This window comes from Mesitornis unicolor, unplaced genomic scaffold, assembly GCF_000695765.1.
Source record: "Mesitornis unicolor isolate BGI_N332 unplaced genomic scaffold, ASM69576v1 scaffold10041, whole genome shotgun sequence".
NCBI classification, from domain to species: domain Eukaryota; kingdom Metazoa; phylum Chordata; class Aves; order Mesitornithiformes; family Mesitornithidae; genus Mesitornis; species Mesitornis unicolor.
The window spans coordinates 48,282-65,757 of NW_010164453.1; the positions used below are offsets into that span (position 1 = coordinate 48,282).

General features: G+C 41.5%; 1 protein-coding gene across 1 annotated transcript in view; it reads right to left on the reverse strand.

The window, feature by feature from the left end:
- Positions 1–16,487, reverse strand: part of MTOR (mechanistic target of rapamycin (serine/threonine kinase)) — a 63,701-nt gene extending 47,214 nt beyond the window's left edge. Inside the window, exons 1-24 of the mRNA XM_010194326.1 lie at positions 16,368–16,487; positions 15,898–16,006; positions 14,368–14,600; positions 13,800–14,000; positions 12,910–13,044; positions 12,167–12,442; positions 11,733–11,841; positions 10,972–11,158; positions 10,653–10,781; positions 9,581–9,825; positions 9,187–9,402; positions 8,325–8,530; positions 7,651–7,773; positions 7,233–7,322; positions 7,046–7,138; positions 6,382–6,516; positions 5,910–6,039; positions 5,444–5,694; positions 3,401–3,487; positions 2,664–2,831; positions 2,291–2,403; positions 1,719–1,881; positions 1,357–1,449; positions 549–695 (exon numbers count right to left, since the gene is read on the reverse strand). Coding sequence (XP_010192628.1) covers positions 549–695; positions 1,357–1,449; positions 1,719–1,881; positions 2,291–2,403; positions 2,664–2,831; positions 3,401–3,487; positions 5,444–5,694; positions 5,910–6,039; positions 6,382–6,516; positions 7,046–7,138; positions 7,233–7,322; positions 7,651–7,773; positions 8,325–8,530; positions 9,187–9,402; positions 9,581–9,825; positions 10,653–10,781; positions 10,972–11,158; positions 11,733–11,841; positions 12,167–12,442; positions 12,910–13,044; positions 13,800–14,000; positions 14,368–14,600; positions 15,898–16,006; positions 16,368–16,487 — 3,759 coding nt within the window. The remainder of the gene's footprint in view (positions 1–548; positions 696–1,356; positions 1,450–1,718; positions 1,882–2,290; positions 2,404–2,663; positions 2,832–3,400; positions 3,488–5,443; positions 5,695–5,909; positions 6,040–6,381; positions 6,517–7,045; positions 7,139–7,232; positions 7,323–7,650; positions 7,774–8,324; positions 8,531–9,186; positions 9,403–9,580; positions 9,826–10,652; positions 10,782–10,971; positions 11,159–11,732; positions 11,842–12,166; positions 12,443–12,909; positions 13,045–13,799; positions 14,001–14,367; positions 14,601–15,897; positions 16,007–16,367) is intronic.
- Positions 16,488–17,476: the final 989 nt, after the last annotated feature.

Here is a 17,476-nt window from a genome sequence, read left to right on the forward strand (position 1 = left end):
AAAATATATCAAGAACTGAAGCCACTGTTGAAATATCAGCTTAAAAATACTTAATGCATTTAGAATTACACTTTTAAGTCCAGCATTTTGAATCCAATCCATCGCACTACTGAACTGAGTGCTACATGCATTAACTGTTCACGTTAACAAGTACTTAGCTATTAAGTCTATACTGATATCAAGAGAATATAGCACTAAAATGTAAGAGAAGTGGCTGATAAAAAAGACAGAGACTCTGAAACAGCTGTCTCTAGAAGCTTCAGATGATTCTTTGTGATCTAGGAAGTCTCTTTCATACTTCACATAACACCAGAGTGTCAAGATTACTTCACAGCCATCAACAGTCTGATAATTCAGCTGCCCCTCTCTTAGCACCTTATTTTAAAAAGAGTCTCTTACACTATTTTGACCTCAGTTTTGCACGACTTGGCAACAGAAAAGAGATGTAAATACATGTAGTTTAGACGCACTGGACAAACTCCTTAGGTATGACACAATAGCTCCTTCCTTTAGTAGCAAACTCATGCTGTACAGTGCTCCAGTCTTACCTTCTGCAGGTTGATGGTGCTAACGTGCAATTTCTTCATGGGACCTGTTTCCACAGGACCACTGGCCAGAGTTTCTCCCTGGTTGCTTCTCAACATTCGGTGCTGATAAATCAGAGGATCCTCCTCTTCATCAGCAAGAGTATAGCCCTACAAAAAATGGCTTACAATGAAGATCGCATCCACACATACAAAAGCAATTTTCTACAAGCCAAATGAATGATAAAATCAGAACACTATCCAATCTCATAGCAAAATTTGTGAGGCAAGCAAGCGTGTTTAGGTATACTGATTACACCTTAAACCAAAAACTCGAATGAGTTTTTCTATTCAAGGTAACTGGTAAGAAGTCTTAGCTACTGGTATTAAAAACCAAAACACTAAACCTTAACACTCTTTATCAGTAGTAAGCCTAGAATGGCAGTGAGCTGCTCATTCCACACTAACCAAATTGCAAAGCAGTTACTGAGTTTTTGCAATGTGGGACATACTTCAAAAAATACTGAGTTAACAAGGTCTCTGTAAGTCTGAAACTATGGAAAAATCCACATTTAAGAACTACAGAGAAAAAACTAAGGACACTGGCTACAAGTCTAAGTTCTTACTAGAACTTAAGTGATTCTTCTATAGGAAATAACTGACATCAGTTGACAATAATTTTTCCAGTGCAATCTCAAAGTCTCCTTAAAAAGCTGTATTTAACACACAAATACAACAACCATTCTTCATGTTATGAGCAACGCAAAGTGAAGTTTCCAGCTAACAACTCCAAAGTGCCTTTATGCAAACAGCTCTATACTTGTCAACTCACCTTTACAATTCTGCAGATAAGAACATCATAGCGTTGATGGTTAATTCTGTGTCGCACCAGAACTTTGTTCACCATTGGGATAAAAATCTGGTACTGTACAGGGGAATGCATAAAAAGCTAGTTACTCACTCTCACCAAGAGCTGTAAAATTCCTCCTTTGTTTCACTGATTCAATCCAATCCACAGAAACCAGTTCTGAAAGTTTAATTTCAGTAACTCCCAATTCCAGAAACAACTAAGCTAAGAAAAATCTGTTTTCTTTGAAATCCAAAATGAGTGCACCACAAATATTCAATTTTAAAGCCTTGATCTTTGGAAGAGTCCCTCCAACTATGAGCTTTCAAGCTTAAGAAGAGTATTACCTTCTTTCCCAGCTGGAACACCAGAGAGGAGAGGGTGTCCATTGCAGTTGTTCGTAGCTCAGGGCTTTGATCTAGTGTTCGCACGATGGGATGAATAATACGTGAAGCATAATCAGTGAAATCCAGGGACTCTGTCAAGCGGTCCACTGTTTCTAGAGCAGCTCTAAAGTCAGAGCAGAAAGAAGGGAAGACTTATCTCTCATGGCTTAAGATGGGAGAAATGAGATGTAAAAATATGTAAGTGTTTCATGCTCAGTCCTCCTAAGCATCAACTAATAGGAAAAACATGTCACCAGAACCCTGATAATGCAGCCAGTACTTGCAGGACAGCTTACAAGTTGCAGTGACTAAAATACCAACAGGTGAGAAGCAGAAACTAATCGTCTATACCCAAGAAAAGCAAGTAACAGTGCTGTGACATCCAACCAAAAGTAACCTTCCATAATGATTTAAACACAGAAAACCCCTGGAATGAATTAACCAGTATTTCATTCTACATGTGGCTAGGGCAGCCATTGCAGACCTTGGATATCACAGGCTAAAAAAGAGACTGCAAAGACACCAGCACTTACTTGCGAGCCACAACTGGGACATCTGGGGCATCAAACAGCTTTACAATGGGAGGTAGTAACAAATGAAGGTAGTCATCCAAGTTAGCTCCGAAGAGCTGGATCGCATTCAATAGCTGGAGGGAAAAACGACCCAATGTGACTCAAATTCATTAAAGAGATGCATTTAAAATAAGTCAGTATCCACTGAAACGTTGCTTCAACCTTGCACTTTAAAGCTAAACATCTACCTTATGTCACACCAAGCCACTGCTGAACTGCAGTGATCCATTTGCTTAAAACACGAGCAAGAAGCCCTGCTGGAGCATGGCACATTGGGCATGCACCTGCCTCGGCAACACCCAAATCAACCCAGATGCTGCAGCTTCCCACTCACCTTGACAGAGACAATGCGACTCTGACTATTGTCATGCATGAAGACCCGTAACATGTGAGGAATGAGCTGAGGCAGATAAAGTTTGAATTCGCCTCCTAGAGCTACCACAATCTGCTCGATAAGAAGGATAATCGTGCTCTGTATAGAGTTGTTCATGACCCAGAAATCCTACAGAAGAAAAAAAACAACAACTGAAAAGTTAAACAGTTCTTCAACTGCGCTGGACCAATTACAAGAAAAGCAAGCTGTAGGAAACAGTTTCTAGATAAATTCAAGATTGCAAGGAAGGACTAATACAAATTGGCAGTTTTGGTCTGTTTTTAAAACACTCCGTGCCATCAGTGTATTTATAGCTGCTAAAAACAACCCCCAGGCAACTGGTTTTTCCTAATCTTGCTAAGTGTTTCCAAACAGTAAGTGAAAATGAAGTTAAATGCCACTGATTTATGAACTCAAAACACCTCCTGCTAAAACTATATTTCTGAACATATAAGTGCACAAAATCCAAGTTATCAAAAGAACCCAGGCACTAGTCGAAGCTAGAGCTGCTCTTATTGCAGTTACTAGTAATAACGTGTACTATTGTCAAATACATGTTATTTCAAAATACAGTTACTTCAAATGCATGGAATTCTGCACTTCACATGAATTTATGAAGTAACCAATACATTTGATAATGACAGAAACACTATCCATTTTTTCTGACAGTAAAATGCTGGCTTAAAGTTTGTACTCACTCTCATCAGGGTGACAATTTCATCCATATAGGGCCGGATATGACTTCTCACAAAGGACACCAACATCCCCAGCTGCTGGAACAGGAACTGGAAGGAAGAAGTGTGTAGTGATCAATGTAACTTAATTAAACAAAGCAATGCTGGGTAAACAGTGCTTCACAGGCCAAGTGCAAGCTCATTTACCAAACAAATAGCATGCATAGCTCCTATATGCTCAAAATCTGGGGCTAAATTCTTGGCAGCTTCACCTCAGTGGTTTGGGTTTTTAGAGATGTGGGGTGGGGGGTGGAGCAGCAGTTTTGAGTTACGGGTTGGTTCCCTTCCTTAACTTGCATCAAAAATTGAGCTCAAAGCCTTAGACACTCAAGCGCTTAAACAGGAGTTTATAATGTGTCAGCAAATTTATAAAACATCAGAACAGACTTGCAAGCATCAGAACAGACTTGCACCTCAACTACAGAGCTTTGTAATTTAGGTTTGAAGGATGCTTCCAAAAATTTAGCCCCTAATCTTTTCCCCCTGCCTGTAAACCAGACTGGCACACATTTTAAGATACTTATTCTGTACTCTTCCCCATCCCCACCAAGATATATTGGTGAAAAGTTACTGAGGAAGAGAGTTTGGTCCTTGCCATAACCATCACGTTTTTTTGAAAAATGGCTAGTTGTACCATAGAAGAATTGTGACTGAGCCAATTTCAGCCAGATATACTATGGCAGTTTTTCAATTCCTTTTGACCCAATACACACTTACGCACTCACTCATGACAATGAATTTACTTTTGAGATCAGTATGAAATAATACGTGTTAAATCACTTTGTCCACAAAATAAATGTATATAGTCTTTTTTCCTCTAAGAAAATAGGAAAGTGTGAGTTATCATATAATTTCATTTCTTCATGCAGTATTTGAAGACTATAGTGACAAAACACAAAGTAGAGCTCAGAAAGAGAGATAACAGATTTTTGTGAAAGCTAATTAAGAAATAAAGCTACTTCAGTGAAAGCAGTACACCCACATTTACCGAAAATGAACCCTGAGCTCTTGTACTGTGCCTTTTTTTGGTGTTGTGAGAAGATGTTTACACACAGGACAAGGACCTGTCTCCTTTAGGCTTTAGTGTCACGCGTACCCACCTCAGCTCTTCTCCCCAGTACACTTTCACCATCTTCTTTTACCTGAAAATTTTTAAACAGAGTGTGCACAACTGCATAGCTTTCAAGCAAGTTAGATCAGTCAGGTCTAGGAGCTCGGCCAACCCAGGCGCGTGAGATGTTTTCTTTCCAATCTGAGTAGTAGTTCAGTCTGGGAGAAAACAGCAGTTCTATAGCAGGGTTGGGATTTTGCTAAGGGAGCACCCATCCCACCTATAAAACACCACACCAATAACTAGTACAAAGTGCCTTTCCCACCCCAGAGATTATTTTCAGCTGCCTGAGGAAAACGCTTGGCAAACAGCAGCCATCTCTGGTTCATTGAACCTTAAGCCCATTATTATCTTCACACAATTCTCATTTCCTTCTAAAACTGTAACTTAAGTGGGAAGGAAGAGAAAGCACTGCTGTGGAATCACCACCCACGCCGCTCTGAATGTTAGCAGACTGTAGCAAATTGAATTTTCTTTCTCACAGATGAGCCAAAGTACATGGTTGCACCAGAAATTTAAAGGATCTACCTCTATTATTTAATAACACTGTTTGCAACAGCATATTAATGCAGAGATCACTGAAAGCTCTGGAAGCTGCACAGGCTGTTTTCCTGAACAAGACCACCTTGATAAAAAACCAGAATCAAATATTGGCCTTCTAAGGATTATGCTCAGCAGCAGCTGTTTCAATGAGCAGAAAACTTGTTTCCACTGCATGTTCTACCAAATGCTCACAAGAGGGGAAAAAGCAAAGCTGAAACTCACTTCTGCAGCATGCTTGGCAGCAACACATAGCACAGCAATGCCCAAAGCCAGTCGCATTCTCTTTTAAAAAATGGATTCTTATGATAGGGCAGTGGAACAGGAAGGAAGGAGGAGTGGTCCCGTACACTCACCTCTCGGATGGCACCATCACAAACCCGTATTACATTAAGGAACGTTGGCATGACCTGGGGCAGAAACTGTACACACTTCAGCCCAAGAGATTTGAAAATAAAGGTGATGGCCTGAACTACCATAGTGTGGTGTTGGGACAAAGATTGGTCTCGGAAAATTCTCATCAGCGCCACCATAGAGACAGCTGGATAGAACTCATCCAGAGGGAGGTTTCCCATGTTCACCAACATTTCACTGGTACTGTAGTCCGCTAGGAGAAAGAAAGTAGTGTCACAAGCGACATATTAAATGGTCTTCAAGCACCCTAGTATTAGGTGAAAACACATACATTAATAATTTGTTAAGAAGAGGAGACAAACTGGTAACAGAAAAACAAAAAAACAACAACAAAATTTAAAAAAAAAACAAACGAGACCATTTAGTAGATTATAAAGCTATACACTTTAAAGAAATTCAGATGCTTACAAGAATCCTGGCTGGATTTGGACTCTGAGAGGCTGACAGCTGAAGCATCTCGTGACTGATCAATCATGCCAATGTTCACTTTGTGTTTGTAAGGGTCCAAAGCACCCAGCAACCCTAACACGCGAATAGCCTGATAAGACAGAAACAAAAAGAAAATTCATCAGAACTTCATCATCAAGGCAAAGTCAACATACAAACCCATATGTCTGCAAAGGTCCTAAGGATTAAATAGAGAAGATCTGGAACTAAAGTGACTGCCTAGAAAAAACATCAATTCTTTCCATTCAACTGCTGGAGGCCATTTCTCTGACTCAACACTTTCAGCCTCTTAAGTCTGCTTATTGTACTTCAGCCACAACAATTATCTTTCAGCTCTCTCCCTCCCCTGATTCTATGCAGACACATTTATGTGGCAGTGCTCTCTCTCCTAAAAACTTTCAGAAGTGGTTGTGTGATAGCTTCCTGTTCATACCTCTCTACGAGTGCCCTGGTTCTGCTCAGTCTTCAGGAAGTTCAGAAGCACCTCCAGTAGAGTTGGGTACTTCCTGTAAGGTTCTACCACATAACCGGTGCTGGCCACAAGCTGACCCAGTGTCCAAAGAGCCACCTGGAAAAAAAAAATCAAGCCCAGAGAAGATTAGTTTTGACCTGGAAATCTATTACATATCCTGATCCAATAATTGTTCAATTCCTGTAGAGTTTCTTTGAGCATTTTAGGATCACACTGCAAACCACAGTCCATGGTTTGAAAGCCTCTATAAAGAGTATTTTTAATAAGCACTAGTAAAGAAAGTCATAATCAACAATTTGTTAGACTCTGTTTGTGATAACTGCCCTCACTCAGAGATACAATTCAAACAGGCATTCAATTTAGTGAGTCCAAGCTTTCCAACAATAACTGCTGCTTTTTTTTTTTTCTTCTTTTTTTTTTTTTTTTTTAACAATTCTGTACCATGTCACAACAGACAGGCACTGCAATCCCTCACCTGTGTGCCATGAGTACGACCATATGTTCCACAAGAGAGATTTGGGTGATTTAAAGGTTTGTTTTAGCAGCTATGATGGGACACGTGAATATTTTATTACAACTTTGGTCACAGCAGATGGCAAGTTAAATGTAGTTGTCAGACACTTACTTGTCTTTTAGCCAGCAGGGAGGAGTCCTGTAGCATGTCCATAATTATAATGAAGAGCTCATCCACCCACTTCCTCATCTCCAGCCCACTGACCTGTTGAAAGACAAAAATGGAAGTCCATCATCTAGGACCACCAAAAGCTTAACAACTGACAAGCATAGCAAAGGGGTACCCACAGTATCCCTACCTGTGCAAGCTCCCCTATGGTAGCCAAGACGTTGTTAATCACCCCTGGATTTGGATCTGGATCAGGGTCTTTCAGTTTCACAATCAATGCCTGGTAGGTGAAACAGGAACAAGTGTGAACATCTTTAGAAGACTCCTTGGTGAACATACAGTACTCAAAAATTATCTTTCCTTTCCAAAATTGATTCCACAGGGGCTCAACTTGCATCATGATGAGCATTTCAACAATAAATGAAACTTATATTTCACAAACTTCATGCAAATCTAGAATCAAGTTAGGCTACACTGTTGCATACATGTATTACTGTGAGTAACATCCACACCAATTTGATTTTTTCCTGCTACAATGAAGCAAAAGAACTGTATCCACTTGCTATATCACCTCACCCCAAAATCACCAGGAAATGCACAGACTCTACCTTAAGGATAGGCTCCATATATGGACGAATGAGGCGTGGAGCATTAGAAACCAGGTGACCCAACATCCTGGCGCTTTGTTCTTTAATCCTGCCAACACCGCTGTGCTCCAGCTCTGTTAGAATCTGCAGAAAGAGACAATGGAAGCATGAGAACAGGCAGAATAAAGGTACGCAAAAATTCTTTGAATTTCCTCCTCTCTGGTCCAACGACAACAGGAAAAAAACCCCACAGTTTCAGCCCTTGTAAAGAGTATTCTACATTTACGTGCCATCCAGTCACTTATGTCTTAACGAAGCTAAAGTTAATTAGCACAAAACTGAAGATGGCTCCAAAACCATCTATGTTTCTGAAGTGGTGCCATCCATTCACCTAGAAGCAGCACAGAACATTCTTCCTGAATACAGATGGAGAGCACTTCAGTATGATGAATGTTGGGTGAGATAATGACTGCTATCCTTTCCTTTCCAATACATCCTTAGAGCTGCAGTCCAAACATCTACCACTAAAAAGACTTCCTGAAACCTACTAAGCTGGGTGATAAATATTGTCAAAAAGGGAGATATTCCCCTGCTCTCCCACACATTCAGTAGACCTAAGTTGCCCCATTCTTTAACAGCATCTTAGTCTCAATACCAAGTACTCTATTTTGACTGCAGGCATCCCTCTTCATTACCTGGATTAACATCTTGCGCAGGAAAGGCATAACAAAAGCAGGGTTCATGCTGCTGAGACGACCCACAGTACAGATGGCCAGCTCTCGGATTTCAAATACTTGATCATTCAGGGCCACAAAAAGAGCTTGCAAATTTTCTGCCTGGGCAAGGTGAGCATCAAATCGCTCATCCAGGGAAGCCAACACACAGAAACGTATATCGGGGTCTGCAAGAACACATTTGTATCTCTTTAAATGCAGTAAACTCTCGTTCATGTTATTGCCCTTCTTCACAAACTGGCCTCAAAAATTCTTCACAATCTCAGGGAGATGCTGAGAGCTTCCCCAGCATAAGACTCTACATCAGTGTTTTACACATGAGAAACAGGATGTGTTAGCCTCAACAGATTCAGTGCTGCTCAGTGCTGCCCCCATACTCAGACCAGTACAGTGCCAACCTCTTGTATGTACAAGTGGCATATTTGAAGACAGTCAGAGAAAATGAACTCATCTCAGGTTACCATATTGCAACTGAAACAAAAAAATCAAGTAGGAAGATTCAACAGAAAGGATTAATCTTTTCCCAAACTACGAAGTTGAAGGCCATGATACAAAACAGCAGAAGAGGTCTCAGGGCTCTACCTAGTTCAAATGATTACTAAGGGCACAGTTTGAGCATTTTGCATGAATACTGTTCTACTGATACCTCAAAAACCAAGATCTGAGAAGAGAAATTGGGAGACCTTTTTGATTTGTGAAGAATGAGAGCTTAAGTTAGTGGCAAATACATTCAAATTCTACCACAACCTTAACAACAAAACTTGCTCATGTGCTAAAATTAAGGTGTAGTAGGAGAACCTCTTTCTCTGAAGCCCACACTAACCTGGGTCGGTTATTCCAACAACAAGCAGTTTGCTGAGAACATCAGCCACAACCTGCACTGCTGTCTGACTGACAACATGGGCATGACCACTGATCAAGTGGATGGAAGGTGTGAGCAAGCGAGAGCAAGTGCGGGCTGCTTCCATCCGGATCTCCTTGTGTTCGCTGTTCAGAAAGTGGTCTGCACAGTGCCGAACAAACTGAGTCAAAGAGTGGCCTAGAAAGAAAAAAATGAGGAGTTTAACACAGGTTTACACCTCTGTTACTCATCTTACCAGGGAACAGGATTTTAAAGAAAGTGCTCTCAGAGTTTTCCTGCTACTTGCACTCTACTCCAATGCAGTAGTGCTTATATCCCGTACCCCTTGGACCTCTGCTTCCTTATTTCATCTTACCTTCAAACTCAAAGCTGCCCAGCGTACGAAGGGCAAGGGTGATGCTACCCACATCACTGGCCTCTGGGATGTTGGTGAGGCTAGGGGAAGCAAGCTGATGGGCAAGGCCCTTTGGCATGCCTGGATGTCGCAGAGGCTTGTGCATTAGAACAAGGGAGAGCATTTTCAGCAGGCCATCCTGGATATCTTTCTTTAGCTGGGGGATCTGACGACTCAAGTCATACAGTACAGCTGTTAGAGCAGGGCTGAGGGCAAGAAGCAAGCAGATAGTGATTAGAACATAAAAAAAAATGAGATGCATATTTCACCCTTTTTGTTTATGCTTTTGCCCATGAGAAGATAATTGTGGGCATTCACACATCACAGCAACACATGCCAGCAGAGCACAGGGGCCCTTGTGGGAACTCAAGCAAGAGATGACTTGTACAAACTTTGTAAGCAAGCTGCAGCACATATTGCCACATTAAACAATACTGCTAGAATATTGTTACAAATCTAACTGATTCCTTTCACTTCTGCTTTTTAGACACACAAGCAACTAAATTCACTTCCAAATGGTAATGCTGATCTAATCTAAACAGCTTTGTGCTACCCTGGATACTTTCTCTATATCTTCCCATACTAACAGCTTTATGAGCTAGGAAATTTTCAGTAGGAACCATCAGCTCCAAAGGTGAAAGAAGCTAGGAGTAAATATTCAGTCCTTCAGTTCTCCTTCTCTGCCAGTTTGATATGGTAGAAATCTGCTAGCCCTCAGACTTTCTGATTTTTTGTGGGCTGTTGCCAAATGTGTGTGAATAGTGGAAAGTAAAGGAGATTGCTTTTTAAGTCACTAGTTGTTTTACAAAAAAGATTTCTTTACACAGAGACCAATGCTTTTAAGTAACTCCACAGACACATGGACAGTTAAAATGTATTTTTCTTTTCAAAGAGCTATACTGATCTTCCAAAAGATCATTTAAAAGCAATAATCTTCCTTCTGAATCTGAAGACTCTCAAGGTCTCATTCTGTATGGCCAACAATGCCATCCAGTGGCTAACAGCAAAATATGCTCCCATGCCTTGTACTTACCTCAGGCCCACAGCCAGCATGGGTTCCAAAAGCTCTTTGATGTCCTGCTGGATACTGGGTCCCATGGCTCGTGCCAGCATACTAATACAGGTGAAGACGGTAGCATCAACCTGTACAGACTTCTGTCTCCTGAAAAGGGACCACATAAAGGCTAATTAGGAGAAGCTGCTATTTTTCAAACATCTTTCCTCATTCCACTTCTGTGTTACCAGCCTTGCATAAATACCTCATATTTAAATATAATAACTTGATCCCGCATCACAAAAATTATATAAATAACAGGTGTTTCAGTTTCTTCCACTAATTTTCACATACTTACTTGTGGGCAAAGTCTTTTGGTGGAAGAGCTGCTTTTATGATTTCAAGGACTTTTGGCAGGTAAGCTTGAAACTCAGACCTCACAGCCACAGAAAGCAAACCCAATGCCTGGAATGCTGCTGTTCGCTCCTTCTCCTTCTTCACACAGCTGAGAACATGATTCATGGTGTCTGGAAGATACTGGTCAGCTGCCCACAAAAGAGAACAATACAGATACTGGAACTCTTTTAGGTTTATACAGTAGCATCATATTTGCAACTAAACCTTTACGACTATAAGACTAGGGGACAGACATAGCCATATAAAATTTGATGATGTGAGTAGTGGTAAACACATGCTGCCATATAATAAATTTTTCACCCAGAAGGCTCTTTCTACCAAAAAAAAAAGTTTCACCAAAATAAAAGAGCTATGCCAAGTCCTACACACAAATAAGTTCAACCCTAAGGCTGACATACTGAGGAATTAAAAAAAAAAATCAAAGAGGATGTTCTATCTCTTATGGTATTGATCACAGAATTCATACAACAGTTTTCAATCCATGTCCTTCACCAGAACAACATTTTGGCATGAGATAGCAAGTCAAGTCACATTTATTCAGAAAAAAACCCCTGTTCTCCCACAGAGGAGTCTGCACATCTTACAAACACCAGGTTTATACAGATACATCGCCTGCACAAGCTCATCTGGACCAGAGAGAGCTGGATAACTTCCAGCCCAATTTCAGCAACACTTCTAACATCAAACAATCTGTCTTGTCACCTGTGAATGCTGAAGGACGGAAAGCTGCCAACCGTGGTAGCAGATTGAGAACCGTCATCTGGATCAAAGAATTTTTGCTGGTTCTGCACTTGAGAACCCACTGGCACACCTGAAAGGAGACAGATTGGGCTTTGAAAGATGGCCACTGGCAGTAATGCACAAATGTTTATTACCTGGGTGCTTTAACGCATTCTATTGACATTTGGCTTCAGAGTGCATCAGAAAACAGGACAATTAAGACTGATTCCAAAGAAAGAAAATCACTTGTTTTAAGAGAGACAGTGACAAAGCCAGGAAACATATAATTATTGAGTTTTGATGCCTCAATGCTATACAAGGTAGTACTGCCTGCTAAGTAAGGACACAGAATACAATTGTTCTAAAAGAAACAGTGTTGTGAATGTTGGTAGACAAGTTGAAGAACAAACACTTACTTGATCAAACTTCTCTTCCATTAAGTCTCTGCAGCATCGACTTTCTACCAATGTAGACTTTGCCGGGACAGGTGAAGTTGTGAAACCCATGATCCCTTGGTGGGCACTGTACCCCAGAAGACCAGCCAAAGCATTTGACTGAGAGGGCTGAAGAGACTGGAAGCTAGTGAAGGGAGTGATGTGACGAGGTTTTGTACTGAAGCCCATCAGGTCTTTGCAGTACTTGTCATGCACAAGCTGCTGCTGAGTGATCTCTTCCATCTCCTCTCTAAGGCGCTGGAGAAAGCGGAAAAACAGTTTTTTTAAAAAACAACCAAACTAAAAAGTAGCTGAATAAGAGATTCCCAATACAGTGCTACCCAAATCTCCTGAGCAGCATCCTGTACAATTGATAACCAAATGGCTGTAAAGCATCAACTAAGCAAAATCGAGCAAAAATATTCGGTTATCTAAAATGCAACGGAGTCCTTATTCTATACAAAATTCTTTTTCATTTAAATTAATCCAGTTAATAGCACTTCCCATCAGAGCTTAAAATGTACTCAGCCCAAACTTGTTGCTGTTATTTCTCTCATACACTTCAATTTGTAATCATCAATGCTCTGACTTCATGTTCAGAGGACTTTTCAGCCTAACAACCTCATTTCAAAAGTAATAGGCTATTTCCACACATTGCTGAGTTGCCATACACTGTCAAATCAATGTGGCAACCAAAATAATCCCTGTCTTGTTCATTTGCTCACCTCTCCCTCCATACTGCTGATTCTCACGAGCTCATTGAGGATCAGTAAGGCACCATGGATTCGGTCATCACGGTTCATTCCTTTCTCTTTGGCCAAAGTCTCATCAAAGCCCTTCTCAGCCTCTTCATATGTATGCTTGGGGAGAAAGAAAAAAAATAAATCTAAGTGATCATGCAGAAACAAAGCCTGTAGAAAAAAAGTTGTACCACCAGTCAAGAATTACTGATGCCCTGTAATTTTCCATGAGTAGCCACAAACCTTAACTGTGTAATAACAGAGTATAACACCATAAAATTCAGATTCACCCAGAAGTTGTGGACCCTGCTGCAGAGCATTTTCCATAGGACTAATTAAACAGCCAGTCAATCATGCCATGGTAAAAACTTTATCAGTATCTGCATCACTATTTGACTATGAACAATCCAAGTTCACATTTGACTGCACTGTCTGAATCTTATTTGATATTACAAAGCTTGAATTCATGTGACAACGGCAGCAAAGCTAAGGTTCAGACAAAAGAATCTTTACCTTTTTCACTTATGTTTTACCTACATTAGTAAGACCATCTGCTAATAAGAGATGACGAAAGATGATTGCATGGCTGTAAAACTAGGTCAGGCTCAACAGCTGAAAATGAGCTGCAGATAGAGCAACGGATTCTTGATGGAAATCAGTCTCCTGCTTACTTTTACAGTGGGCTAAAGGAACTACTCATTTTGTCAGCCATTATATTTTCAATCCTTTCAAGGGGAAGTAGTTTTCTACTGACAATCAGACATACTGACAAAGGCGACATAGGTTCTTAGCTTAGACAACTCTTCTGAAAACTGGCACTTGATCATTTGCATTGCATTGTGAGAAGATGCTTCAAAATAAAGTTATTTTCTTACTCTGTACCACTGGGGCTTCTGCATTTCTTTTGGCTCCCGCTGAGTGGTGAGAATAAGGCAGGCTCTTAAGGCAGAAACAGCTCCCTCTCGGATGGCCTGTTTGGGATCCCACACAGCCACAAATATATTGTCAAAGAATGGCTGCACTTGTTGGAAGAAGAAGGTAGGCACACTGATTGCCAGCTCACGCAGGACAAGAACCTAGAGATGGGGAGAGAAACAGAAACAATCTGTGAGGATGAGCACCCATAGACAAACCTGATAATTTCTAGACTGTATTATAATTTATTTAGATTGTTAATGTCTGTAAGCTGAGCTGTTTCCTGCTTCATACTTCTACAGCTCCTAGCGCAATGGTGTCTCAGTCTTCTTTAGTCACTGGGTTAAAGCAGAAGCAATGAAGCAGCACTGTATCTGCCACAAGAATATCATAGAGTCTCAGACATGTATTGGCAATCACTCCGATCCAGATCAGAGCTTTTGTGTACACCTCCTACCACTGTTAATTAATCCTAACCATCCTATACCAAGACAAGACAAAAAAAAATACAAAAAAAAAATCACTTACAGCTGCATGTCTTCGACTTTCATTCCTGTCAGCTCCCAGCCATTCCAGAGCTCGTTTCACCTCGAATTCCACATACTCAGCTGTGAAGGTGTCACCAGCCATTGCAAGTCGCCCAATAGCCTTGGATGCCATCTCCATTACAACAGGGTCATTGGATGGCAAGAGGTTCCTCAGGTAGTTGGCAAACCTGCCGATACGGGTGGAATTACCTCCTTCAACACCAATAAGGCTCGCTGTGGAGAAAGGGAGCAATGCTGTAGGTTCCCCCTAAGAGTCAGTACACAGACAGTAGGTAATCCCTGAATGAGAGTTAGTATTCCCTTAGCTACTTTTTAAAAAGTCCCATCAGCTTCTCCTAAACTGAAAATCCACAGGAAAAAAATGTAATGGAGCAATAGGAAACGGCCACCATTCTTTCGAGTCTGAACTTAAGTGAGCAGGAAAATGCACACAGTAGCTTCATAGATTTTCCCCATTTTTAGTTTTAAAACAAAAAAAAAAATCCACCCTTGGATCAGACCCACTCCCAATAAAAAGTCATCCATTCACATGCAACTGCTACAGCTGGTCCACCTCAGCAGAGAATCCAAAGACTGAATGGACCGAGGAAATTGCTCTCCCCCTAAGCCCTAGAGATGGCCTCTCCTGGCCAGGGTGGAGGTACACTGACAGGTGTCAGCGTGGCAGAAGCTTTCACTGCCGATGCCTGGGTTGTACCTGCTCTGTAGATAAAGAGGCCATCAGTGTCCAGGGTTGTCAAGCCGGCACCTTTCAACAGCACTAAATTCACAGAAACAATTTTAAAGTGATACTGTCAGCTTAAAATCAGATGTTGTCAACAAAGTTCTCTCTAGGTACGGGACTTCTGCTGTCTCCAAACACGTTGGGATTGGATGTTTTTGTCTGTGAGCCTAAGCCATAGCACCTCCTATTTGGCTATCAAAGAAATAACTGCTACAGTACAGGCTACTTGCTTGGAAGGCAAAGTATTTACACAAGCTGATTTCCCTAAAAGTCAAGATGCAGGCAGCTCTGCCACAACACAGCAAAAGCACAACCAGTGCAACTGATGGAACAACTGATCAAAATCAAAGTAGAAAGCTCTGTGAGCCTCTCCCAGGGATGGAAGCTGCTATTATCGAGCCAGGTAAATTTAAATAACAAGAATCAATCTCCTCAGACAGAAGAGAGTTGAGAAAGTCAGCCCACATATAAATGATAGCACAAACTGTTCTCAGCTGAGCTTAAGAACAAAATTTTCACGTGCTCAGCACTCACATTTGATGTTCGACTCTGGGAAGAGCTCAGGGACCATTAAGCACCAGGTTTTCAGCCACTCTAAGCACTCAGCAGTTCCCATGCTGACACTTACAAACAGATTTTCGGAGCCCAGCAATTAGCATGCACCCAGCATACTGAGCAGTCAGAAATAAGGCCCCAATTATAAAAGCTCATTCCTTTTGAAATTCTGTCCTAAAGACAGATACATGAAGAGAAAACTCACATGAGGCATTGAACACTTTCACTCACCTATAGCCAGAATGCCACCCTTCCTTTCATTTGCATCAGAGCTAGAGACCAGCTCAAATATGTGATGGTTCAGCTGATCATAAAACCTGGTAGATTCTTCCTGACTCATCTGTAAAAGCAAAAAGTTCAAATCAGCTTTTAGCATTCTTTCCTTCTTTCCTGCCCCCTAAACCTCCATGAAAGCAACGCTACTCAGGTCACTTAAACAGAAATCAATTAAATCAACTATACATTACAGGCACAAAGCAGTACGTCTTCTTTGTGCCCTAGACCTGTCATATTTAATTACTCTGGTGCTTGACCACCCACCTCACCCCTCCCGCATGCTGGGGCAAAGGTATGCTCCCTGCTATGCCCCACCTCCTAAGACCAGCTTCCATATACCCCAAATCTCCATCTTCAAAGTATCCAGTCAATGCCCTCTGCTCATACAATAAACAAGAATAAATTATTTCGTTTGCAGCACTCACTTCGCGAAGCTCCATGGTGACATAATGCTGCAAGTCCTTGGCAGCTTTTGCCCTTGTCTCTTCACTGCGACTCTTCAAGCCATTCGCAAATTGTTGGAGAATGGACACAGTGCCCAACATGGTGGTGGTACGTTGGGGCCCGGGGGCATCAAGTCCTGTAAATTCTTCAGAGAGACACTTTTTTTTTACTGCTTTCACATACTGAAATCTCCAAGTTTCTTTCTTAACGCTGCCCCTGCAGCCTCTTCACAAAATACACATCCCATTGCATGCTAGGATGTTGTGCCAGTAAAGCATAAAATTACAAGTAATAATTATATTCCTCAGGCCTTACAACCCTGTGATAAAATTGTATCACCACATAATATCTTGACCCCCAGCCTATTTGCTCTCTAGTTCCTCAAACACCAAAATATGCTCCAGCAGGTCAGATGCCTGACCCTATGGTGATCTAATTCTAAATCAAGGGTCATGCAAGATCTAAAAAACATCAGGGTCAGATCAGGGTTTAAAATTATCCTATAATAATTAGGCACGATCATTCCCAGGATGACATAATTATCATATCTGACTTCTTGAACACCTTCATCCAAGTTTCTCCACAAAAAATCTAGTGCTATGCCAACCCAAGGAAGACTCAGCACTCGGGGCCTGGCAAGTGTTACATTCTCCAGTAGATATTTAGAGATGGGAAGTCTACTTATAGCAACACTAATCATTACCACAGGATGTTTACTATCATAACACACAACCAAGCTTTCTCATGAGTCTTTTTTTTAATGTAGAAAATATTTTAGAGGTTTGAGCCCCCCCCATTTTCAGGTTACATAAAGCCCAAACCGAGCACTTGACAGAATGGCCCACAGAGACACAAGGCACTAAAACTTCAACTCCTTCCCCAAATATCCCCTACGCCGTCACGAAGATCCACCGAGACCACAGCGTGAGGCGGCTTCAGGGCTTCCCTGAGGCTGGGAGCCAGAAGAAGCGCCCCCGAAGAGACCAGCCTACTGCTGCGGCCCCCTCAACCCAGCCGGGGGACCCCTGCCCGGGAAATTCCCTTACAGACACCCCTCATAGGGATGCGGCGGGCCAGGGCCGGGAGGCCC